Source organism: Dipodomys merriami, unplaced genomic scaffold (genome assembly GCF_024711535.1).
Source record: "Dipodomys merriami isolate MVZ:Mamm:240054 unplaced genomic scaffold, mDipMer1.0.p SCAF_31, whole genome shotgun sequence".
Classification (NCBI taxonomy): Eukaryota; Metazoa; Chordata; class Mammalia; order Rodentia; family Heteromyidae; genus Dipodomys; species Dipodomys merriami.
This window is the reverse complement of record NW_027204604.1, coordinates 6,621,139-6,648,062: the sequence shown is the minus strand read 5'-3', so window position 1 is coordinate 6,648,062 and position 26,924 is coordinate 6,621,139. Positions and strand designations below refer to the sequence as shown.

At 41.7% G+C, this 26,924-nt stretch overlaps 1 protein-coding gene across 1 annotated transcript in view; it reads left to right on the top strand.

The window, feature by feature from the left end:
- Positions 1 to 26,924, top strand: part of Hhat (hedgehog acyltransferase) — a 233,025-nt gene that overhangs the window by 104,186 nt on the left and 101,915 nt on the right. The window contains exon 9 of the mRNA XM_070041440.1: positions 4,594 to 4,629. Coding sequence (XP_069897541.1) covers positions 4,594 to 4,629 — 36 coding nt within the window. The remainder of the gene's footprint in view (positions 1 to 4,593; positions 4,630 to 26,924) is intronic.

Below are 26,924 nucleotides of genomic sequence, written 5' to 3'. Positions count from 1 at the left end.
GGTAAGTTTTCTTGACATTTCTATCTTTTAGTTATATACATGTATTAGCTAATTTATTCCCATATAACAAAAACACACATTTGAATGTATACTATATTACACAATTTCTATGCTAGACTCCATCTGGGAAATATAACAAAGGTTGTACAGAGGGAAGAGCATTAAGAATCAGTAGGCATGAGGGCAGGCTTCAGTTACATTCGTTTTTGTTCCTTGGCCGTAACTGCTTTAAAAAAAATTTCATTTTCATTTTTTATTGGCATCAATCAGATCTACAAAGATGTGTAGTTTTAACAAGTCTGTGTATACAATTCTTGTTGATAATAATCACCTCTTTATCATTTTCCAGCCCCCTCACTTCGCAAACGAGTCTCATCTACTTGCCTTGTCTCATTTTCACACATGTAGATAGCTTTTTTTTTCTTGTAGCACCATTTCAAACTCAAGAAAGTGAGAATTTTAATCTTTGTTCTACAGTTGGTTAATTTGTAAGGATCAATTGAAATAATAGACATGGTTGTAATTTGTTATCAGCAAGACACTCTGCTTTCTCTCTGAATATATGTGTACATACAATTTTAAATATTAATTATTAATACCTTTTGGGTTTTTCTGGGACCTATTGTAATCATGCTTACTTGAATTTCAGACATTTAGAAAACTGAGTGAAATAAAAACTATCAGCATGTACTATTCAGAGGAATATAGGTAAGGCATCTTGATTTTTTTTGTTTCAGTTGAATACCCACATTAATCATCTATTTCTGCTGACTAAATTATCTCCAGATTTAGCAATTCAAATTTAAAAAATTATCATGCCAGGAGGTCATGGATCCTTGTGTTGCTTAACTGATCATTAGACACGGGGTGAGGATCCACCATCAGGCATGGCTGTAGCTAGCTATAGAACTAAATGAGCTAGAAGACTTATTTTCAAGCCTAGCCCTTATGGCTGTTGGCTGGAGGTGTCCGTCCCTCATCTCCAAGGCCTTGGGGCCATTAAGATAGTATTGATAGCTTCCGCCAGACACGTGATCCAAGAAATCAAGAGGGAGAGCATAAGTAATTGTGAGGAGAAGTGACAGGATCTGTTACAACCTGATCTCAAGGTGAGATGTGCTGTGCTCACTTCTGCTGTGATTCTCTTCAGTTCTGCTTTGCTAGTTACATGGATTTGTCCTGCTATGATGTGAGAGGGAGGTGCAGGGTGAACACCAGGTAGTGTGGATCAGCAAAGCCCATCTTGGAAACTGGCTACCACAGTTCTATATAGCAAGATACAAAATGACTTATAAAAGAATTTAAGAAACACTACTTGGCCACATCTTTGTTATTGGGCAGAAGACCACAGTAGCTGGCAGAAGTCCATTTAAGATCACTGGTTGGAACTCTCCACCAATGGTGGGTTACATTGACTGTAACAGCGTGAGTATAAACACCAGTGACTTACATGGACGTCTTCATGAAGCAAATGGAGCATGTACTGGTGTTCTTTCACTACCCTGGTGGATTTCTCTGTGTCTTTTACCTATCTGATTATCTAAAAAGTACTTCCACTGTTGAGAGGTTCTTATTTCAAACCCATGGCCTTATTTTACACCTAACTCTGTGGCTTGCTCCAAGTATTTTATAGAATACAGTGTGTGGGCTTGTACTACGAGTTATATTGGCTGCACTTTCTCTGTGTGATGCTGGCTTAGAAGCGTGTGTGGTCTGCATAAAGAGCTTGTGGGCAATCCTACCTGTAGATTAAATAGTGTCTAATTAAACTTTTATATTTTGTGAATAGGGATTATTATATCCATAAAGATTTGTTCCACTCGAAGGAATCGTGTAGAATAATTACAGATAGGATTTGTAATATAATTTGATAGAACCTGCTGTGAGAAACAAATCGGTCTTAGCTATACTTTTTTTTCCCCTTAGTGTAAGTGGCTGAAAAAGAACAAATTGTCTTTGAAGTGCTAATGGTCCTTAGCATTGGTTGCACAGTTAAATGAGCAGCCCAGAGCATAGCACAAAGTGAAAACATATGGCCACTGGCTTTCTGCTCAGACACTGTGGGAGTTTGAAAATGGAGCTGTTCCTAGATATCAAATGCATGCTACCAATTAGCTGGGAAGGTACTGTTTTATAAGAGCCTCCTAGTTTGGTGTTGGCTGTTCATGTGACATGATCATACTGTGTGTCAGCCAGGCAGCCACAGACTTCTACTGGCTTGTTAAGCTGAGGAAAGTGAATCAAGGCTTTCTCCATGTACCAAGCCACTGTAGAGAAGTAGAGGGCTTGTTACTGTCCAGTGGCTCTCAGGACTATAGAGGCCCTTCTCAATGAAGTACACCCAGAAGGCTGACCTGTTTTCTTTGTTTCCCCCCCTTTTCCTTTTCTCTTCTTTCTTTGTTTTCTTTTTCTTTTTGGTGCTTAAATTCAGCATTGGGGCTTAAACTCAGGACCTTGCTCATGGCTGGTACTCTACTAGTTGAGCCATACCTCCAGTCTGGCATTTTGCTAGTTAATTGGAGATAGAGTTTTGTGGACTTTTCTACTTAGGCTGGCTTTGAACCATGATCTTCCAAGCCTCAGCCTCCTAAGTAGCTAGGATTACAGATATGAAAAGAATCAGATGTGATTAAAAACAAAAAGTGTGATATCTGCTGCCTTTCTAAACTGTCAACTCCTATAAGTAGGGACTGTCTGCCTCAGCCACTGTCAATATCTAGCCTACAGTAGAGACATCAAAAATATTTGTTGAGGGCTGGGAAGGTGGCTCAGTGGTAGAGCGCTTGCCTTGCATGCCTAAGGCCCTGGGTTCGATTCCCCAGCACCACATAAGCAAAAAGAAAAAAGCCGGAAGCTCAAGTGGTAGATTGCTAGCCTTGAGCTGAAGAGCTGAGGGACAGCGCCCACGCCCAGAGTTCAGGCCCTACAACCAGACCCCCCCAAAAAAAATTGTTGAAGAGGGGGAAATTAAGATCTTTGTTCTCTGGAATGGCTCTGTAGCCCAAAGGAGCAAGATTTGTAGTATAATAGGTATATGATACTATGTTTTCTCAGTTTTTTTCTATTGATAGCAGTAAAAGTTAATATTTCTAGAAATACATGAAATTGGAAATATTAGAGATTGCTTACAATATATAAGTTTTTTGTATATGTGTGCTGGTACTCAGGGCCTGGGTACTCTCCCGTAGCTTTTTCCCCTTAAAGTAGCATTCTACCATTTGAACCACAGCTCCACGTCTATCTTATTGGTGGTTCACTGGAAATAAGAATATCATGGACTTTTCTATCTGGGTTGGTTTTGAACCTCGATCCTCAGATCTCAGCTTCCTAAGTAGCTAGGATTACAGGGGTGAGCCTCTGGCACCTGGCAAAAATCTGTTTTAATCTGCACCCATTACAACTTCTCTTATTGCTAATATCCACTTGCTACCTGTGGTATGGATTTTTACTTAGGTAGCTGAGTAAAGTGTTTTTGGTTTGGGTTGAGAATTTTAAAAAATTCGGTATTAATACAATTGTAGGAAGACTTTGCATCTCATCCAGGATAATGTAAAAACAAACGAAACAAGTCAGCTATTCCCCGTAGAGCTTTCTTTAGTGAATAACTTTGTGCAGAAGATTTAAAAATAAATGGAGTTTGTGTATCTTGAATACCATTTTTTCTCTGTGTTTTCTAATCATCTTGGTTAAGTGATGTGGTGAATGACGTATTTTAGCTTTGAGTTTTTCTATTCTCCTCTAGCAGGGCCTATGATCTATAAATAGGCAGATTAGTACATAAAAGAATCTTATCCAGGGATACAGGTGGACCCATTGCAACAATGAGATGACAATGAGGTGTACAAGATGTTATGTTGAAACGGGGCGGGGGGGGGGAGTGTAGTCATGGAGATGGGAGGGCATGGATGGTAGGGGAAAAACAAAGGAGGAGGCAACAATGCTTGATAAGAAATGTACTCATTGCCTTGCTCATGTAATTGTAACTCCTCTGTACGGTATTTTCACAATAAAAAAAAACTTACTAAAAATAAAAAAATAAATTAAAAAAAGAATCTTATCATTTGAAAGTGTCCCATGGGAATTGTATTTTAATATCAGCAGTCACCACTGTCAAATAGGATGAGGAGTAAAGCCAGAAGCTAGCAACAGTGAAGGAATGAATTGATGAACTTCACTCCACGGTGAAATCCTGTGTCTTATATCCTGGCAGGATAACTAAGTTGTTTAGGGACTCACCTATGGAGAGAGTGGAAGGCATCTGGAAATCTACCTGTATGACCTTTGTTTCCAGAAAGTGAGTCTAGACTTGCTTCAACACCCCTTTGCTATAAGAGCTGTGGTGCTCACTAGAATCAACCACCAAAGAGCTTGTTGAATTGCTGGACTCTAGCTCTGACTTCTGAATGCATTTGCCTGAGGTAGAGACCTGAACACTTGTATTTCCAGCAATAATGCCATTGCTGCTACTTCTGCACCATACCTTGAGGACAGCTGTCATAGAAAATCTATTTTTCATGATATAAATTATATGTACAAGTCCTTTATTACTGTAAATATGTTTTATTCATAGGCTTTTTTGTCTCCTTTGAACAGGCATTTTGATGTTGGACTACATAATTTCTTAATCAGGTAAGTCAATACTTTTTGTTGTAGATATCATTGAAAAGCATGTCTGTTATGGAAGAATGCAAAGGAAAATAAATCATTGTTATGTATCTTGATAAAAGATAGTAATTGTATGTTTGTCAAAAAATATTGCTCACAAAGTTTTGTGTGTATATGCATGCATGTGTGTGTTTACTACAATTACACATGCTTGCTTATATGACCAAGGAAATCTATATTTAAAGGAGTTTATATCTTAAGGGAGGGTTCAACAAAATCTTAATTCCTGATAGTAGGACAATGGAAAGATAAGTAGGAAAGTGAGTACTGCTGACTTCTATTCAATCATAAAATGACCCAGTAAGCCATTTTCCTCCACTGAATTTAACCTTTTTAAAATGGAATCCATTGCTTCATTTACAATCATGAAGATAAAAACTTAAAAAAAAGATAAAAACGTCAGGCTGGGAAAGTGGCTCAGTGGTAGAGCATTTGCCTTGCATGCATGAGGCCCTGGGTTCGATTCCTCAGCACCACATAAGCAAAAAGAAAAAAGCTGGAAGTGGCGCTGTGGCTCAAGTGGTAGAGCGCTAGCCTTGAGCTGAAGAGCTGAGGGACAGCGCCCAGGCCCAGAGTTCAGGCCCCATGACCGGACCCAAAAAAAAAAAAAAAAAAGATAAAAACGTGTTCATAATTGAAAGAGATTATAGTTGGCAATTTAGATTCTAATTTACTGGTGATTTTTTTAAAGTCAGTTGGCTTATGGGGTATATTAATTTCAAATCATTACTAAATCAAACAGAAATTACATGGAAATATGCCAGAATATTAAGTATTTATCAGGATATAAATGAACTTAAAAAATCAACTTTGCTATGCTTTCTGAATTTTTCATATTCATTATGTATTGCTCTAATAATGATAGAGATTTTTATTAAAATTCCTGTCAAATTATGTAAGTGAGGCATGGATTCATTGCAAAGTTTGTAAGGAAACCAGGAAGCATGTGGAATTAGTTGCCTTCTGCTAATGTGTAACTAAATGCTAATTAATTCTAATAGTTGGCTAAAATCTGTAGATTAATCATAGGTTTTACATAGCTATTAGGGCCATTCAGTTCCCCACAAGACATGGCCATCTTGTTCCTTACGGGTAAGATCCTATTTGAGGGGAAATGTCCATAATTTATTTAATCTCTACTTATCATCTCTGCTGGATTGCCCATCACAACTTTCCAAACGAGGCCATGAGTATCTTGTTGTCTTCTCCCAGGCCTCATCCCTAGCTACCCCTTTGGAATGTATTTAAGCAGGAGATATGAAGGGTCTCACTCACCGGAAAGGCAAGCATGAGAAAGCCCTATCTAAATGGATCAGCGAAAGCTATCTGAAAGTACTTCATGGAATAGTTTAGATTTTTGACCTGATACCTTTGGTACTTTATACTCCTGTTATAGAACTATTCACATAATGCCTTATGATAGATACACGTCTATTCTTTCCTTACTTTCCCTAGTAACTTTAGGGCAAGGATCAAAGCTTAGTTACCTACTAGTGATTAAATTTAGAAACGTGTGGAATCAACCTTTGGTAAGCATTTGTGGTAGGAGTGAATGAATGAAAGATGAGAGTATGTCAGATTGAGAAGATGGTGCTCAGTCATTTATTTCAGCAATTATGAATCCTATGTTGTACCATTTACTTGATGATGTCCAGAATGCTGTCATTTGTAAAAACAAGTGATTGATTTAGAGCTTTGCCTGAGCTTATCCCTTGGCAGACTGTGTCTTGATTGAGTGGTGTGTCTGCCTGTGGGATTCCTGTCTCCCTTTCCTTGTCTCCTCTACTTGGCCTGGAGGAAGGAGAGGGAGTGGATACATAGTTCCTATGTAGCTGATGTTGGGACCCCTTTGCCTAGGTGGGAGGCCTTTTGGGGCAGATCCTAGAAGATGCTCTAGCGAGTTATCATCATCACTGTTGTATGAAGCAAACAGAACTTGGGGTAGGATTGGGTCTAGGGGACTTCTTTCTGTCCTTGTAAATCCCTGGAGATTTTCTTTTTCTGACTCTGGGAGGACAGAGCAAATCACCATGTGTTGTTTGTCCATTTGGAAGTGAGAAGTCAGTCTCTCCTTGTGGACGTCCTCAGACTCTTTATCCCCCATCACATGACAGCATCCTCAGTTCCTCCAATTAAACAACGTAACTACGCTAGGAGTCACTTTCTCATTCTGCTTCCCAGCTTAGGAGCAGGGTGTGAGGGTAGAGAGGGGGTGAGGTGGGCCCAGCATGAACTGCGGGGAGGCAGGATCTTGCTTTATTTGCAACTCTCTTTAGAAAACAGGTTTTTTCCCCCTCACAGTTTGGGAGGTCAAGTTGTTGGGGCCAACCACCATTTATGATTGGGTCCCTTGACAAGAAAAGCTTCACAGAAATGATGACTCTGAGGCCAGATTGAAGGGCATGGGGTGCAGTGGAGTGGGGGACAAGGAAATGACAATAGCACTTCTTCAATGAAACTCTGAAAAGGAAGGAAGATGAAACAGCCGATAGAGCGATTGGGTTAAGCGGTTATCATTTTTTTTTCCTTTTCAATGTGAGAAGCCCTTGTCATCTGACCACCAGTCAGCATAAAGTATCCTTTAGGAGGAGAGAAAGCAGTTTCAGGCCAGTGTGGAGATGCAGAGTTGACTGCAGCCATTTGCCTACAGTGACAGCCACGGGGGAAAGCTTCAGGGGCCAGAAGAGCAAGGAAGTCTTTTTAAAAAGTATAGTTTTATTGTTACTATTAAGGTGCTATGCAGAGGGGTTACCATCTCCTAAGTCAGGCAATGATGTATTTTTTTGTCTTGGACAGTGTCACCCTTTCCTTTGTTTCTCCCCCCGACCCCCCCTACCCCAGCTTCCCCTTTCCATCCCTGCCCAAAAGTTACATATTGCTTTTTCCACATAGTGTATACTGAGTAGCATGACTGCATTTTTTTTACCCTTCCTCTCTCCCTTTCTGCGTTCCCTTTGCCCCCACTAAAAAGACAAAACCAAACAAAACAGAGCAACCAAAAACCCAAAAAGCAAGAACACCCCACCCCCACAAGGAATCTTTTTAAGGAAAGAAAATAAATTTCCCCTGGTAAAAGAGGAAACGTGGAAGCATTTGGCATCATTTTGTTTGTTTTTGTTTCTAGACTAACTAGGTTTACTGACTCCAGCAAGCTCTTAAGGTGTTCTTTGGGTTGTCATACTCTAGAAATGCTTCCATGAAAGTGCAGAACTCACAGATTTACTCTGGTCCCTGTCGGTGCGTGGAAGTAACTTTTCTGGGCTGATAGGAGATTTCAAGCCCATCCGAGCTGGGGGCAGCTGCGTGGAGAGAAGAGTATCTGGGTTCTTGCAGTCCCCCACTGAGCTCTGGGGGCAGGAAGGAGCTGTCACACTGAATGAAATGTGAGCATTCAGGGTATGGGTGTTTTATGATGACTGTGGGAAAACTTGGCGAACTCCATCCTTCTAATCTTATAAAAATCAAAGGAAAGATATCCAGAAAGTAGGAACTGCCCAGTCACCTGAGGTTGACCTCGGAGGAAGACTATTGGCTGGAATTCTCTTCGTGTGTCACTACAGTATAACAAGGAGCTGGGCGCTAGTGGCACACACCTGTAATCCTGAGAGGCTGCGATCGGGAGGCTTGAAAGGCCAGATAGCTGGACACAGCAGTACCTGCCTGTTATCCTGTCTGACACAGGAGGCAGGAAATGAGACCAATCTAGAAAATTAATCAGCAAAATATACTCAGGGCTGGGTAAAATGGTAAAAATGCCTGCCTAGCAGATGCGAGGATCTCAATTCAAATCCTACGACCATTGAAAAACAGAAATGGAGAAGGGAAAACTGACTAACTTGAAAGAGGTTATAGAACTAAAATAACTTTGTTTACAATATTTTAAAAAAAACAGGCTTTTAAAATTTTAGCTTAATTTCACTTTGGCAAGAAAATAAAAATGATTAGTATTAAAATGTTTGCTTCTTGTGCTTTTCTCTTGCCCAGAATTACAGCCAGGTGCTACTTCACTGCCTTTTGATTTTGTATTTTTTTTTAAGAGATAAGATCACACTATATTGTCCAGGTTGATTCTAAATCCCTGGGCTCAACTACCCTTCCTCCTTTAGCCTTCTGAGTGGCTGGGACTAAAGGAGCCTGCCACTGTGCCTGGTTATAGTTCCATACATTTTAAGGTGGATGGTGGGTTGCTGTACCACACTCTTCCTCGTTCCTCAGCTGGGAGAATAGTATTAAGTGACAGCGGAGGCCACCATGGTGTCCAAAAGAGAACCCGGAGTCACCTTTCTCCCAGCTTCTCTGGAAGATTAAACAATTACTCATCTTTGTGGCTTTGTGATATTTGATTCTGTTATTTGGAAGATCCAGATGAAAATAAAATCCCCAACTCCAAGAAAGCTTTCATGCTCTAGGAGTTAAAATCAGTAGTTCAGTTTCTACCACACATAACTTGTACCACTACTGATGTTCCTATGAGTAAATATATTTTTAAGGTAAAATTAAGAAGATTCTCTGGTAACCTAAGCAAGATGTTTGCGACGTACATATAGTTTTAAAGGTAAAGAGCTGTGGGTGAGCTCTGGTGCTCCTTAGCAAAATGAGCTTAAAGATCCACGGTCCTTAACCAGTGCATTTGGCTTCTGTACTTGACAAGGCATTTGTTCAGTGTTGGCCTTGCTACCTTCTTGAATATATCAGTCACTCTTTCTTTCTCATCACTCTCAGGACAGGATAGAAGCCAGGCTCAGCTTTCGTTTCTCTGTAGCAGGGATCTCAGAGACCACTACAGCTTACTTAGATTGTGAGTAGAGTGACTTGCAGGGGTTAGGTGGGACCTGGAGTGTATTCTACTAAGCATGAAGCAGTGACACCCAGCTTTCATAGGCAGAGGTGCTGGAGTATAGTCCTCTGCACCACCCTGATGACTGGGATCCATTTGCTCCAAGACTAGTGACTGTTAGCACCCTCTGTCTGTACCATCTCCTTGCTTGGCCTTGAGGAGCTCATGGAGCTGTGGAAACACTTGGAGTAATAAACTACCCAGAGTGTGTTGCAGTATACAGACAGTGAGTGACTTGCCCCATCAGGGCGCTGGAGAAGCCAAGCTCAGCAGGGTGTGTACATGATCTGTGGTTGCCTTTGCTGGCCTCTTGAGCTACATGGATTCCACACACCCAGAATTGAACACAACTGCAGCTTTTTTTCCCCCATCAGTACCAGAATCTTCCTAGGAAAGGGCACTGGAACAGATACAGAAAACCAAGGCTTTAGTCTGCCTGACTTCTGTCTCATTGCAGGGATTTTTGTGCAAGTCACTTTTCTTATTTGGACCTGAGTTTTCTTCAGAATGAATTCTGCCAGATACATTCTAAGGTCCTTTCCAAGCTCAGCAGTCTCTGGTGAGCAGCACTGGTGTTTCTAATATTAGTTTGCAGCTTCTGTTGTTGAGATCTGTGCTAGCCAACACACAAGCTATTCATTCCTTGTGGTGATTTCAGTTTAACTCAATCAAAATTTAGTAAACCGCCAGGGTATTGTGACAGAATATGAAATAAGTATTTGAGTTGTGCTTTCTGGTTCCTAGCACAGAACAACTTTTAAAATAGGGCCACAAATGGAACCTTTTGTGCTGTTGTTTGCTCACTGACCCCGTTTCTGACAGAGATCTCCTTTGTAATCCTCTGAGAGTTAGGAGTGCAGAGTTCCTAAATCCCTTGGCATGTCCTGGGGAGTAGGAATAGCTTTTATTCTAATAGAGGAAAAAAAATTTTTTTTGGTGGTTCTGGGGTTTTAATTCAGGATCTTGAACTTGATAGGCAAGTGCTTTACCACTTGAGCCATTCCTCTAACATCTGAGACAAGATGGTGGTAGGTTACCATTACCAGGAATTAACCGGGTGAATAGAGGTTTGGAGCTTACAGCCTTACTTACTCTGTCATCCCCCTTCCCCAGCCAGGTCAGGGTGAAGGGATGAAGGTTTGGTCCATCATCAGTGGCCAGTGATATAAGCAATCATGCCTATACCATAGTGGAGCTTTCCTCAAATTCTCCAAAGGACAAGGGGGCTTCCTGCTTACGGGGGCTTCCTGTCTGGGGGAAGCAAGGGGAGGGGCTCTGCAGTGTGAGCCCAGGTGTTCCTGAGAAGGATACTCACCGTTGAATCTACTCGAGCCAAATAATTGTGTTCTAGACTGACTAGCTAGCATCCTTTAATAAAGTCCTTTTTCTTTTTCTTTCATAAATTGTCTAGAACCTTCTTGAAATGAAAAACTCTCATTAAATATCAGAATATGTAAATAAATATAGATGAGGCAGTAAATCGCTTGATTTATTTATTTATTATCTCTTAAGTAGTTGTACAAAGTGGTTTCAATTTAACAGGTCAGTAGTAAATTATTCTGATCTCATAGCAACTTGATTTTGAAGAGGGACCACTTAAATCATATGGTTGAATGAAGTTTAGTCTTTTTTTTTCTTTTCTTTTGCTGGTCCTAGGGCTGGAACTCTGGACTTGGGCATTGTCCCTGAGCTTTTATAAAGCCCAAGGCTACCACTTGAATCACAGCTCCATTTTCTGGCTTTTTGGTAGTTAATTGGAGATAGAGTTTCATGGACTTCCTGCTTGGGCTGAATTCAAACCACGTTCCTCAGATCTCAGTTTCCTGAGGAGCCAGTATTACTGGTGTATGCCAAAGTTTAGTTCTTGAGTTGTGCTGTCAGTTCACATGTTTCTGCTGTACCCCAGCATACACAAACTTGGAAAACTGAGTTATTTAAACCTCACCCACAAAATCCCCCAGAATGTAAATAAAAAGAACAAACAAAAACCTTAAAGTGGGTCAGTCACTTAAAACCTATGCGGCTTTGTCAAGTACTAAGCAAAATGAACAATCCTAATGACATTATGAAATTTATGGAAAGTCTTGTTACATTCATAAGAAATTTTGGTGGGTCTGGTCGTGGGGCCTGAACTCTGGGCCTGAGCGCTGTCCTTCAGCTCTTCACCTCAAGGCTAGCACTCTACCACTTGAGCCACAGCGCCACTTCCGGCTTTTTTTTTCTTTTTGCTTATGTGGTGCTGAGGAATCAAACCCAGGGCCTTAGGCATGCAAGGCAAGCGCTCTACCACTGAGCCACCTTCCCAGCCCATTCATAAGAAATTTTAATTAAGTGCCAGCATCTTCCTTAAAAGGTAAAGGAAGCAAAAGGGAACTAGGTGTATGATACAGATTTCTGAAGAGGGAGCAAATGGAGATGGAGAGACACTTGCTGACTGTCTAGGCTGGAGTTTAGACTGAGTTGGAAGGCTCAGAAACCTGGCTTTCTGTTGTCCCCACACAAGGGTGTAGCGGAATTGTGCTCTCTCTGCTTCTGAGACAGAGCATGTGCCCAGACTGAGCCCCTACAAAAGGAGTTATACGTTTACAACTAGCTAGATGTTAGTGAATTTTGGGCTCAGAGACTCTCACCTGGAGTCTGGTGGCTCACACCTGTAATCCTAGCGACAGAGGAGGCTGAGATCTGTGGATTGTGTTTGAAGCTAGCCTGGGCAGAAAAGTCTGTGCTTCAATCACAGAAAAAGCTAGAAGTCATGCTATGGCTTAAGTGGTAAAGTGCTAGCCTTGAGTGAAAAGGAATTCAGGGACAGTGCCTAGGCCCAGAGTTCAAGCCCCAGGATTGACAAAAAAAAACCCCAAACAAACCCACAAAACCAAAAATCATTTAAATGGATAAAACTTCTGTTTTACAGAAGACAGCAATTTCCCAGTGACAATGACAATGGTGACGTGTGTGTTATAGTGAAAGTCTGTATTTCAAAGTACTTGGAAATCCCCAACAATGGGAGATCCTTTAGCCTGTAAATATAGTGACTGTGGACCTGAAAGGGTCCCCACCATTAAGACAAGGGGTTTCCCAGCCAAAGTGTGGAAGCTCTCATCCACATAGGCCACTGGGAGTGGAAAAGCCTCCCAAGTAGAAGTCCAAGGCTATGGAATCAAACCACAGGCATTTGAATCCTCAATCTGCCACACAGCTCCTCGAGCATATGATATAATGCATGCAATGTATGTGAAAGACTTAGTGCCCTAATGGATGGCTTTTGTTGTTGATCTGTCATCCATCAGTCTGTAGTACCATCTGTTTTAAAGACAAGGAGAGAAAATCCACATAAAATACCCCTTACACTTAATAGTCCCTCTGTCCATGTTGGTTGAATTTGAATCTGGGGTGAAGTGTTTACGTGGCCTACAGTGTCAGGGCCAGGTTGGTCTCTAATGACATGGGCTGGGCAGGAGCACAAGGTGCACTGGGACTGCTTACCAGCCCAGGGGATGGTTGGCCCTTCATAACACATCCAGAATAGACAGAGAGAGCAATTAGCCCTGATTTCACTTGTGCCCACGCCATTTAAAATGAAACTCTTTAGAATCTGAGAGCCCACAGTGTCTGTTTCTAATTGAAAGGTTACTTGCAGACAATCTGTTTTTCATAGAGTTCCATTTGTATGCATCTATTAATACACTCAGTCTATTGCAGTGAAATCCATTTTGGAAATTAAAATAGATAATTATTTCTGAACCTTTTAATCATTTTTTAAAGCAAAATAATGAGCTGCAAAGCGTTTAGCTGAGGAAGTGCATCGGATTACACAGGCAAATGATTCTATTGGAATGAGATGCAAATACATATTGTCATCCTCTGCCTCGTTTTATCTCTGAATTCTGTAACATTTTCATTGTCATCTGGTACTTCAGGGGTCCAAGGTTCTAAGTCCCAGATTTTGCATTTATTTTGTGGTCTTGGCTAGTATTTCCTGTTTCTAGGCAGTTATTAGTAACATCAGTTACTCGCTGGTAAAACACTTTAGGATTTCAAAAGCCTGCAGCTTTTATGACTGTCGGTGTCAGGTCTGTGACTTGACTGAAGTGGACAGGTTCCCGTCAGCACTTGGGAAAGCCAGGAACTGTGGCGTTCCCCAGGATTCACACCCCAGTTTCCCTAACTGCCATATGTTGGGACAATGAATCTCATGTCATCATGGCCAATGATGGGGCAGAGGATCGAGCAACTCCTGAGTGGCTTGTTTTCCAGTTACAGAGGAAAGACAAACACTTGCTGACTAATCTGAAAGATGAAACCAGTTAGAATGGCCAAAGCCCAACCTTCCAGAACCACTGTGGGACACAAAGGAAGCGGGAGGCCTCCTGGGGAATGTGGAGGAGAGAATGGCGTCTTATAGACAGTATTTTATTAATTGAATGATGGGTGTTCAGTTTACATTCAATTTGCTGAACCCAAATCCGGACTATTAATTTTCTTGACATTCTGCTGCTCTTTTTTTTTTTTTTTAATATATTGGCCAGGTCATTTTCTCTTCCTAGATTTATGAGCACCTTGGAGAGGACTCTCTTCTTCTTTTTGTGTTTGAAAACCCCATAACATCCAAAATAGCTTTGTTCAACCCATCCATCATTTTCCCTCGTCCCTCCAGCCTAACCCCTCCCTTCAGTTTTTCTAGTTTCTTAGGACATGCATTGATTATTATGATTGCATTCTCTCTCCCTCTTCCTCTTTTTATTCCCAAACTTCTAAAATTAAAATATATTACTTCAGTTTCTCATACTACCAAAACATACTCTGTTTTCAAGTATGCCAGAGATACATATAGATATATTTTAAATATTCTGTTTTCATGGTTGATTATTCTTGGGACATTGGCCTGAATCCCTGAGGTTGGAGGAGAAAGAATGGGTGAGAGAGGAATGTCAGTCAGATGTGGGCTGGCCTTTTTTTTTGGTCAGTTGTGGGGCTTGAACTCAGGGCCTGGACACTGTCCCTGAGCATTTTCGTTCAAGGGTAGTGCTCTATCACTTTCAGCCACAGCTTCACTTCTGGTTTTTGAGCGGTTAATTGGAGTAAAGAGTCTCATGGAGACTTCCTTGGGGGCTAACTTCGAACTGTGATCCTCAAAGCTCAGCCTCCTGAGTAACTAGAATTATAGTCATGAGCCACCAGTAACCGGGCTGGGCTGGCCTTTTATAACAAGCTGTTGTGAGGGACAATCTTCCTTGCCTCTGTGTGTATGTGTGTGTGTGTGGGAAATACAGCAAAAGTTTCGGATGAAAATATGGTCAGGGAGGAGAATGTTTTTGAGTAGTATACCAATAAACACGAATAACATACCAAACGAATAATACAGATTATATAAATATACTCCAAGGCTGATAACCAACAGCATGACCCCCTGTGCTTTGAATTACAGAGTCTGAAGAGAAGCTTGGATTAAAGTTAATTCCAGCAATTACTCAGCTAACAGCTAGCTTCCCTGAGAAAGCTGCTTCTATGGGGACTGGAGGGTATGCATGTCAAGTCTTGCCAGGGCTGCTACTGGCCACCAGTCTTCCAATGGCCAATTATTACAGCTGACTTAACATGTGTGTGTGGTGGTGGTAGGGTTCTTTGTAAAAATCTTATTTTTGTGTGTGTGTTTGTACTAGGGCTTGATCTCAGGGCCTAGATGCTGTCCTTTAGCCTTTTCACTCAAGGATAGTGTTCTACACTTGGAGCCACAGCTCTACTTCCAGCTTTCTGGTGGTTAATTTGGAGATAGGACTCTCTCAGAGTTTCCTGCTTGGGCTGACTTTGAACTGCCATCCTCAGATCTCAGCTTCGTGAGAAGCTAAGATTATGGCTAAAAATGTCTTCTTTGTAACTGGAAGAACTACTTTTAGAACTTTAGTAAGCCCTCTCTCGTGGAAGCTACTATTGTAAAATATGTAAGTAATTGATATGAATGTTATTGAATGTTTGTATACATTCAGCTCAGTTAGCACACAGACCCTCAGCATCCCTCACCCATCCAACCCACACTCCTGGACTTCTGTTTTTATTGTCTTTTTGATGATTCACAGTGCTCCTGGTATTTAGAGGCTGAGTTTCAGAGCATGTGTTCTTTCAGTGCTGCTGAGTTGATCAGCTAGAATGCAGCTACTTCCTTCTCTTTCCCACTAGAGAGCCCACCTGCTCGCTATTTTCATTTGTGGACTTCGCAGGCATGTTGGATTCAGCATCCCTTTCCTATGAGTGGCCTGGGAGCTTTTCAGCATCCCCCCACTAGTGATTGTTTCTTTCCTTACTGTGTCATCTGCTGGGGGCGAGAAACAAAAGAGGCAAAGCTGCTCCTTCTTATATAGCTGAATAAGGGTTTGTGTATTTGAATCACCAGAAAGTTGATGTAAATGTGCATCCGATAAAGTTCCTGGTACTCCTGTAGGCCATCAGGAGCACAGTGGAGATACTTGTCAAATAATTGTCCATGATGGGCCTTCGCTAGGAAGCACATTTCTGAGCACTGACACTTTTGACATTTGTATGGGTTAAATCTTTGTTGTGGAGAGGCTCAGATGCGGCTAAGCATCTGCAGCCTCTATCCAGCAAATGTAGGAGCACCTACAGTTGTAGCTTCCAAAAATGTCTGTAGACATGGCAGTTGCCTCTGGAAGTAAGGAAGGGGGGGAAATGATACTTCTCTTGGTTGAAAACCACTACTGTGGAGTAAATTTCCATTTCAGGGTTTTTAGCTAAACATAAAAGAGGCTGTAAAAAAAAGGTGGCTTATGAGCGTCATGAGTTCGATGATACCTGTTTATGACCTCTGATAAAATTGTGCCTAACTGCCAGCTATAATGCCTGCAAAGCACTGAAAAACATGAACAAAATGAACATTGAAAAGTAGGACTAGCCTACTGTAGAATCAGTGGAATTCCTTTCAAACTAGTGTGCAGAATGCAATCTGTGACCTGTGAGAACTGTCTTATGAAGTCCCTTCACCACCCCTTGTGTTCCTGCCCACCAACTCAGAGACACATGACCTGTTTCAACCAGAAATCAGCGTTGACCTCCCCGTTAGTGCCATTTTCATAGCCTTCCTTACTTCAGAATCATCCCTCTTCCTGTACCGATATGGAGGCTGCAGTAATCACGAGAGAAGCAGACAGGAAGGGGGAACATGTGGACTGCCAGGATGGGTTTCCATGTTCAGTTTTCCACAAAGTACCTGCTAGAGATGAAAAGTGGAGACAGGAAAGGCCCTGTGCCAGGGGCTGGGCACTGGTAGTTTATGCCTGTAATCCTAGCTGCTTGGGAGGCAGAGATTGGAGAATCATTATAAGCCCAGGCAAAAAATAAGTTTTTAAGACTCTATCTCAACCAGTGGCTAGGCCTGGTGGTACCCACCTTTGATCCAGCTGTAGGAGAAGCTCAATGACTAGGTCCAGTGGTACACACCTGTCATCTCCAGCAACTCAGGGAAACAGAAGTAGGAAGATCACTACCCAGGCTAGGTATAAAGTAAGACCCTATTCTTGAAAACAGTCAACGAAAAAAAAAAAGAGGCTAGAGATGTGGCTTAAATCATAGAGTATCTGTCTAGAAACCTCAGGGCCCTGAGTTCAAATCCTAGGACAACCATCAAACATGAAAAGTATTTTATTTTATTTATTTTTTTTTTTTGCCAGTCATGGTGCCTGAACTCTGGGCCTGGGCGCTATCCCTCAGCTCTTCAGCTCAAGGCTAGTGCTCTACCACTTGAGCCACAGCACCACTTCCAGCTTTTTCTGCTTATGTGGTACTGAGGAATTGAACCCAGGGCCTCATGCATGCAAGGCAAGCACTCTACCACTGAGCCACCTTCCCAGCCCCAAATTAATAAGCTTTTTTTTTTTTTTTTTTTTTTTTTGTCGTGGGGCTTGAACTCTGGGCTTGGGCGCCATCCGGCCTGGGCTGGCTTTGAACCATGATCCTCAGATCTCAGCCTCCTGAGTAGCTAGGATTACAGGCGTGAGCCACCGGCGCCCAGGAAAAGTATTTTAAAAATTCTTTATTCTTCTCAGTGTGATACAAGAAGATGTGGCCTATATGAAATAGGAGCAACAGGTCCTGAACCAAGGATAAGGAAAGAAAAAGGAGTTGAGTGAAGTGAGAATGATTTCAGGAAAAGTAATTATACTCAGTTCCATAATGAAAATCCACTTGAGTGAGTGTAAACATCAGAACCAAATAATGAATTCCACAGGGAAGACAATCTTGGATCTTCTTCCACACTGTGGAAACAATAGAGAAATAAAATAAGAAATATCAGGGATTACCACATAATTATGAGTGTTCTTGAAGCCAAAACAATGAGAGCAAAAGCAATAGAAGAAAATAAAAATAGATGAAAACCTTGCCCAAGTTTTCAAAGTCTAAAAACCATATCAGAGATCAGAGGCAAAACACATAGAGCCGCCTGGAAGGACATTCTACATTGAATCAGTGAACAAAGGGACAAGCTGTCTACAGATTCACATAGAAAAACAGAGTTATTGATAAGAAGTTTAAAAAAAGTCAGACAGCAGTTGGGTCACATGATATCAGAAGATAGTGAAACAAGATCTATTGGAAAATGAGAAGAAACGATTGTACTTCATGGATTTTATGTCCAGTTAAATTGCCTTCATATGTGAGTCAGCAGAAAGACTTGTCTAGAATTGGGCTAGGGGTCCAGTTTTGGCCAAACCCTCTTCTCATAGAATCATACTCACTGGAAAAGACCAACGGAAGAGTAGGTATCTCAGCCATGTGGCTTTGCCTTCTCCAGCTCATCTGATTGGGCTGAGGATGGACAGACAGCTGTCAAACAAAACCTGTGACTTAAGGTCTATCAAACACATGGTGTGAGCAAGCTGGATTCTTCCTCAAGGACTTGGGAGTAGAAAAGTAGGAAACATGGTACAGTTGGTATTGAGGACTGGAGGTGCAGTGGCTCAGGGTTGCAGGGATGGAGGTATTATCAATCTTGAGTAAGTCAGGTGATATGAAAGCTAACGTTCTGGATGAGGCAGAAATCGGGAGGAGGCAGAGGAAGCTGATTAGGGGAGAGGAAGAGGAGACTTGTTCTGAGAGAAGCAGAGGGGCTGTAAATGGACACAGAGCATCTGTCCCATTTCCTTTCTGTTCCCCCAAAGCTCTTCTACTCAGAATTTTGCCAAGGTCTTTACAATAAATACTCCTGGACATGAGAGTGCATCCCTTCTTTCCAGTGGAGAAAAATTCCTTGTGTAAGGCCTTTCCATATCACCAAGGTCTGAAGTATAGCACTGTGCAAACTTTAATTGAAAAAGTTGTCAAACTGAAATAAAAATTGTAAATCAAATAATAAAGAAGTGTGCAATCACTGGATTGATCTGTGGGACTTTCATCAGGTTTAATATGTCATTGATCACTGAAATCCTGAAGAAAGTGGTCACTTGAAACTACCCTGATGACTCAGTCGTTCTAATGATTTAGAATTTCATGTTGGCATTTGTATAAAGCTTAAAAGTAAACAGTGCTGGTAGGGATCATTATTCCTAATTTAGGCAATAATCCTACAATCATAAAAGATTTTCTAGAACAGCCTCTCTCCCAGGTAGCATTTATCATCAGAATGATAATTGCAATTTAGCATAACTACAACAGTGCAGCAAACTGTGAACATGCACACAATGTTGCTCAAGGAAATAACTGGGGAAAAAAATACCAAAATATCAATATGGTTTTCTTTGCTAGTAGAACTAGGTGACTTTTCTTTATACATATGCATATGCAAGTATATGTAATAAGTATGTATGTGTACATGCATGCATATATACGTGCAGTATATGTATGTAAATAAATTCTCTGTATATATTTATTTTAGTATTGCCTCTGTGTCTGTGTGTACGCATGCACATGCATGTGCCCATGTCCTAGTACTTGGGTTTGAACGCAGGACCTCAAGCTGTGGGTTGGCCTTTTACTATCTCCTGAGCCACACATCTACTTCTGGCTTTTTGGTAGTTAATTAGATGTAAGAGTTTTGTGGACTTTCCTGCCAGAGCTGGCTTTGAACCAATCTTCTGATCTCAGCCCCCTGAGTAGCTAGGATTAGAGGGTGAGCCACCAGCACCTGGCTGGTTATGAGTATTGCCTTTTAAATAAAAGCAGAAACAATTGATAATCTGGAGATAATACTTAGCAACAATAAAGCCATAGCAATCACCCACTAAGAACTTACCAAGCATTAGGTACTATTTTTAAGTTCTTCATTTTTTTCTTTTTTTGTCAGACGTGAGGCCTGAACTCTTGGCTGGGTGCTGTCCCTCAGCTCTTCAGCTCAAGGCTAGCACTCTACTACTTGAGCTGCAGCACCACTCCAGCTTTTTCTGCTTATGTGGTGCTGAGGAATTGAACCGAGGGCCTCATGCATGCAAGGCAAGCGCTCTACTACTGAGCCACCTTCCCAGCCTCTCTTAAGTTCTTTATAGGTATTATCCCCCACATCTTCCTGTGAACCCAATAGGGAGAATACAAGGTCTTGGCCATTTTCTAAAGTGAGAAGCTCCAGTTCATTGAGATGAGATTGGACAAGGCTATATGCCTGAGGATTTGAATTCAGGTCCAATTTACTCTGAGTTGGTCCCTCTTACCCATTTTATTGACTCTTAGATTAAGACAGACATTAAGATAGTACCTGGCTGGGGCTGGGAAGGTGGCTCAGTGGTAGAGCGCTTGCCTTGCATGCCTGAGGCCCTGGGTTTGATTCCTCAGCACCACATAAGCAAAAAGAAAAAAAGCCGGAAGTGGCGCTGTGGCTCAAGTGGTAGAGCGCTAGCCTTGAGCTGAAGAGTTGAGGGACAGCGCCCAGACCCAGAGTTCAGGCCCCACGACCAGACCCCCCCACCAAAAAAAATAGATCGTACCTGGCAAGACTGTGTGACAGCACTGAGGTTAAATCATTGTAACACGCCAGGAAGTGGTGGAGTGGAGTCAAGGAGAAAGAGATAGACAAATGAGGAGAAGAGGAGGGAAATGCAACTGAGAATCCAGTGTGTATAGCCTACAAAATTAAGAAGAGCTAGAGAAGGCATGGGGAGGGGAGAGATGGGTGGGAATGTTGAAAGGAGTGACATTGATTAAGATATATTGTATTCATAAACTGCTTTGTTAAATGGCAACTCATTTGTACAGCTACTTAAAGGTAAGTTAAAAAATTACTGTGATGCTGAGTAGAAGTTAGGGCATTTCTTTATGTACTAGAGCAAAAATTATTTAGAGTCACCACCATTATATCATTTGGAGCAAATCATCTCTTCTTACTGTAAACTTCATTTTCTTTGTGGAACTAGGAGCTTTGACCATCCATTTCCAACTTCTTTACTCTTATGTTCTTTGATTTATAGAAACAAGCAAGGTATAGGGAAATAGGCTTGTTTCTTTCCTGCTATGTTTTGTTTTTCTTTCTTTCTTTTTTTTTAGCAAAGGTTTGAATGGGAATTTAAAAAAAACTAATGGGCAAAGTTTTGAAGCACAAAAAAGCTGAATCATAGAACATTATTGTTAAGTCTAGAAAGCAATAATGCTTATTCACTGCAGTGATTTCGAAATATGAGTTTTTCATGGGGATCATACATTTTAATTAATTTTTTCCATTCTAGCCTGAAATCATTGTATATGCACCAATACTCCCATTAATGACACAAGTTATAGACCTGTTCATACAATTATCGTGATCCAATTGACCTGGTGACAAGTAGATATCTTAATTTCTTTCTATTTTATAACCTGAACACAGCATTTCCATTCTACCTCTCAAGCTATATCCTCAGCCTTCATAGCATTTTAATATACTGCCAAGATGATGATATACACCAGTGTGTATTGAATTCTTATTGAGTTCCAGGTATGATTCTCAGTGTCTTTTATATATTATTTCAAGTCAACCTTTTGAAGTGGGAAGATAATATTATTATTGCATTTAAAGCTAGGAAGCTGGGGCTGGGAAGGTGGCTCAGTGGTAGAGTGCTGGCCTAGCATGCATGAAGCCCTGGGTTCGATTCATCAGACCACATGCACAGAAAAAGCCGGAAATGGCACTGTGGCTCAAAAGCTCAGGGACAGCACCCAGGCCCTGAGTTCAAGCAGGACTGGCCAAAAATAAATAAATAAATAAATAAATAAATAAATAAATAAATAAATAAATAAATAAATAAAAATAAAGCTAGGAAGCTCAAAGAGTTTGAGTAACTGCCCAGGACTGAACAGCTCATGTCCACCCAGGCAGTTCAACTCTATGCTGAGTTCATAGCCACTAAGGTACTGTCCAGTCCGTGGGGGATATGGAAGGGCAACTGATAACACCCACCATATGTCACATCCACCATTGCCTCTTCTGTTCTTTTCTCATGGAAATCAAAGTCCTGTTGATGCCTTTCTGCCTTTCATGGGTGCTTAGGCATCCTCCTGAGCTCAGTTTTGAGTCAGCATAGGCCTCTGCTTTGGTGGGGTCTCGTGTATGGTAGCACCAGAAAGGAAAAATCCCAGGGTAGTGAGCAAAATTACTGAGTCGAGTGAACCTTTCATTCTGGCCTCTTACTTTGCTGCCTCAACATGCATTGGTTATTTATTATACTTGAGCCGGAGTTTCTTCAGATTCGTGAATGTACATTTTCTCTTCCTGATCTAGTGCATTTTTACACTTTCCGTTCCCTCTGCCTAGACTGCGATCCCTCTCTTTCTTGCTTAATAGACTCCCTTCGGAACCAGTGTATTTGTCACTTCTTCAGGAAAGCCCTCTCTGATGTCTAAGCCAAATTCTCTTTCATCTCTCTAAACAGTATGCTCTACTCTTTGGGGCCTCAGTACAGCTTTTCATTTATTTGTGAAGTGATTTGATTGCCTTTATCCCCAAACTTGACTAAGACATGGTCCATGCATGGTTTTATTCATTATTGTCTCACCAACATGTAGGGCAACACCTGGTACTCGATAGCTTCCTTGAAACATTTGTTGAAGGGCAGAAGGAAGGGCACCTGCCAAGGGTTCAGTTTGTGCATATTCTCCCCACCAAAGCTCCTTATCTTCCTCCTTATAGGTCAATGTAGATTCATTCCATTAGATTATCTTCTCCTCATTCATACCAGATTGAATTACCCTCTAATTCAACTTATTGGTTCAGTTGACATTCTCTTAGTATCTTCTCTGTGCCAGGTAACACGCTGAGGTTAGAGCACCTGGATATGATGCGATGCCTGGCCCAATACTTACCAGAGTGAGAGCTGATGGAGCGCTATGTTCGAAGTTTGAATAAAATGGCAGAAAATGCAGAAGAGTCATGGGCTTGTTCTGGAGAAGCCAGGGAACATTTTGGGGGCTATTCTAAAGGGCTGGACTTGAAGATTTGCCTATGACACCACCAGCCCTGGAAGACAAAGGAGGGTGACAATGACAGGGATGAAGCAGCAGGTGCGGAGCTTCAGAGGTGGGGATGGGAGCATGTGTTTGGGAAGAACAAGGGCCACTGTGGCTGGGTGCTATACCATGTGATAAGAGGCAAGGCCAGACCATAGAGAGGCTTGAGGAGCTAGGGTACTGGGCCTTGATCCTCCTGACAGTGAGAAGCTTCATGCACTGCTTTAATCACAAGATTAACAGGATCATGCCTTACTATTAAAATGAGCAGCCCAGCATTGGTATGGAGAGCATGGGTTAACGGGTGGCGGTGGGGATGCAGGCAAAGATACGTAAGACTGTGGCTGTATTTACCTTCTGAGCAGGGAGGAAAAGAATAGCCTGAATCACCATGAAGGAGGTGATGGGTAGATGGAAGGATCTGCAGAGGTCATGACAGTCGGTCACGGAGACTTTTGTGGATCCTTTTGCATAGTCTCACTTGGCCTTAGTGGTCAGGAGACGGCAGAATAGCTTGGAACACAAGACGGGGTATTAAATTTCCTGGCTTAGAAGGAAAAGGTTGTTGATTCACAATTTGAATGGAGCCTGAGAAGCAATTTGAATTGGTTCTAAATGAAAAAGAAAATGATCAGAGGTGTTAATTGTATCACCAGAAAATGGCAGGGGTATGTGTAATTGCATTAAGAAGCAGCGCTTGGAATGATGAGGGCATATCACTTTTATCTGCTCATTAAGGCGGGTCCTGAAGGGCTGCTCTTTGGTAACATTCCAGCAGTTCAGTTACTATTTTTTGTCCACTAAAATTTATTGGTCACCCACTGTGTACATAATATGAAGCTGGGAGGAATATGATTAAGTGTATCATGAAAAATCTTGTTTAAATCTTGTTTCTTCTCCACTGGCAAATACAATTCCTGTTTTCCTCCAAATTGCTTTCATGTGTGTGACTTTGACCCCAGGAACTCCAGCGTGTCCCTGAAGGGCTCGTTTCCCAATGAGCCGGTGAACTGCGCCATGCAGTTGGTGGGCTTAGTGCGTGGAGAGATCACAGAAGATTGGCTTCCAAGTGATGCGTGGCATCCCAATATGAAGATACGGACATATCACGTAGGCTGGGTATAAACAACTGTGCAGCAGTGTGCCATCTATATGAGGGCTTCAGAAGGGCTATTGGTGAGACAATTGAAGGATTTGCTGTCTCATCTCACACCCCCTGGTTCCTCCTGTCTCCGAAGTGAGGGGCCCTCATCAGAGTCACCAGTACCTCTGGATCATCACCCCTCTGCTCTCGGTACTCATCCAACAGCCACTAAAGCAAAGAAGACTTGAAAAAAGCTCCCAAGAACACTCAGGAAAAAGGCCAGACTCACCAAAGTCAAGCAAGCAACCACGAACTGTGGACTGAGCTTGACCTATGTTGGAGACCTAGAGATAAGGTGCTGGGGCAGACAGGTGCTTGGGATGCAAAGGTGAATCCAACTTTAAAGGGTGGTAATCCCACAGGCTACAACAAGGCCTTGAGCACAGTAGGTGTTTAATAAGAATTTGTAAGTTTTTTTTTAATGAATGAATGAATAAAAAAAGAGTGAGTGATAAATCAGATCTAATCCAAAGCCTGAGAAGGAACTCAGCGGCTTGCTAGTGGGGTGGGTATGGATGGAAGGTGGGGACAGAAGGTGCAGACAGGTACTCACTTGTGGCTTGATGCTCAGGCACATCCAGGGTTCTAGATCGCCATGATGTATGGGGTGGGATGCATCTGGCAGACCTTACTCACTAGCAGATATTTTGAATTTTACTTCCAGTCTCTGTGGAGGGTAGATGATAGTGTGTGATCTTTGGAGATGAACTCCCAGGTTTCAGTCTTGACTGAGACACTATCTTGTTCATCTGTAAAGTAGGCAGAATAATAGTAACTACTTCAAGGGGTTCTTGTGAGGCCCTAGTAGCATAATCCATGTAAGGTACAGGGGTAGCAAGTTTCTGTTATTTGTTGTCACTGTTATTTTATTATTGGAAGTAGGATGAAGGAGGTTATACATTGTCTGTATGTTCAAAGTATGTTTGCTGAAGGGCCTATATGGAGCTGTTGATTATGAGACCTTTAAGGGAATGCTTATGGACTGACAGAGCATGGTCTTGGTTGAGGTGGGGGATGTGTATTCAGAATTGACAGTCCCTTAAGCAGTCCAGGATAAGCTGCCAAGGATTCATAAACTCCTGAAGGTGATGAAGAAGAGTGTGGGTGGGGAAAAGCAAGACTATGAGATGTTATCTAGGTGCCAGTGGCTCACTCCTATAATCCTAGCTACTCAGGAGACTGGGATCTGAGAACCAGGGTTCAAAGCCAGCTCTGGCAGGAAAGCCCTTGAGACTCTTATCTCCAATTAACCACCAAAAAGATGGAAGTGGAGCTGTGGCTCAACTTGTAAAGGTAAGGGAGAGCACCCAGGCTCTGAGTTCAAGACTTAGGTCTGGCCCCCCAAAAAGGAAATAATTTGAAAAGGTCAAGATATCCATAAATGTACTGAGTTGTTGTTATTAGATTGAATCACGTACATCCTGTAACCTGGAACACGTATACCAAAGGCTCATTAGAACCAGCCTTGATGGTGTTTGCACCCAGCCCTGATCCCACTCTTTTGCTGTGGGAATCCATGCTGATTCCACCTGTGGGCCTTTGTCCCCTTGGCTGATCTGTGTATTCCTTCTGCTTCCTGTGATTGGAAATCTACTCATCCCTGCAAGCCCAGCCTGTCTCACCTCTTCCCTGAAGCTGTTTGGTTATTCTAGCCATAGTTTCTTCTGAACCCCACACACAGATCAGCACTGGGTTATTTTTCAGCTGGTTTGGGTTTCAAACTGCAGAGTAAACCACTTGAGTACAAGAACCAAAGTTAACTAATACATTGCCGTCCAAAAGTATGAGAGAACTCTGTCTATTAGAGAAAGCACTTTGAAGCTCTGTGTGTTCTTGGGTAAGTTATTTAAGCTCTCTGAATCCCATTTTTTCTCAGCTACAAAAGAGTGATATAAATATCGACATCAGGATTGTTGTACAGCTTAAATGACACAAAGTTGCAAGCTTATGGATATAATGAAGTTTATTCAGCAAAAAGAAAGAACAAAATCATGTCATTTGGGAGAAAAATAGCCCATGTTGCTGTGGGGTGAATCTTTAGGTTACCTCTATTCACCCATCACATCTAGTTAGATCCTTTTCATTGGTTGTTTTTAAATTTGTACTCTTCTTTCTGTTGAAGTAGTCCTTGAATTTCAGTATTGGCCTGTTATTGTTTTTTGTTTTTTGTTTGTCGGTCATGGGGCTTGAACTCTGGGCTTGGGTGCGCCCTTGTGCTCTTTGGCTCAAGGCGAGTGCTCTACTGCTTGAACCACAGCGCCACTTCCGGTTTTCTAGTGGTTTATTGGAGATAAGAGTCTCATGGACTTTCATCCCTGGGCTGGCTTTGAACTGCTATCCTCAGATTTCAGCCTCCTGAGTAGGATTACAGGTGTAAGACACCGGCTTGGCTTGTGTTTTATATAGAATGAGGTGTTCTGTTCTTAGCTGGAGTGGAGGTGAATGACAGATCATCTCTCACAATCCACCTATCTCAAGCACAGCATAGAAAGAGAAAAGCAAATAACAGTAACAATAACCAAGTAACAGCGAACAAATACAGAAATAAAGAATAACGAAGTGCCAATCACTGTAACTGCATCTTTAACAACAACCATAGCAATGGTGGAGGAAGAGCTAATATAAACCAAAAAGTTTTAAAAATAAGGAAAAATAAGGGTGAAGAAATGGGAGATAGGAAGCAAAAAAATAAATTAGATTATTCAAGAAGTGAAAAGGGTGGACGAGGAAACAGATGAAACTGAAGATCATTGTATATGAGAGAGAGAGAGAGAGAAAGTTTGCATGAAAGTATGACTAATGGATAGGAACTAACAAAAAAAAGAATAATCAAAAGAGTAAATGTAAAGGAAAAAGCCACATGAAATA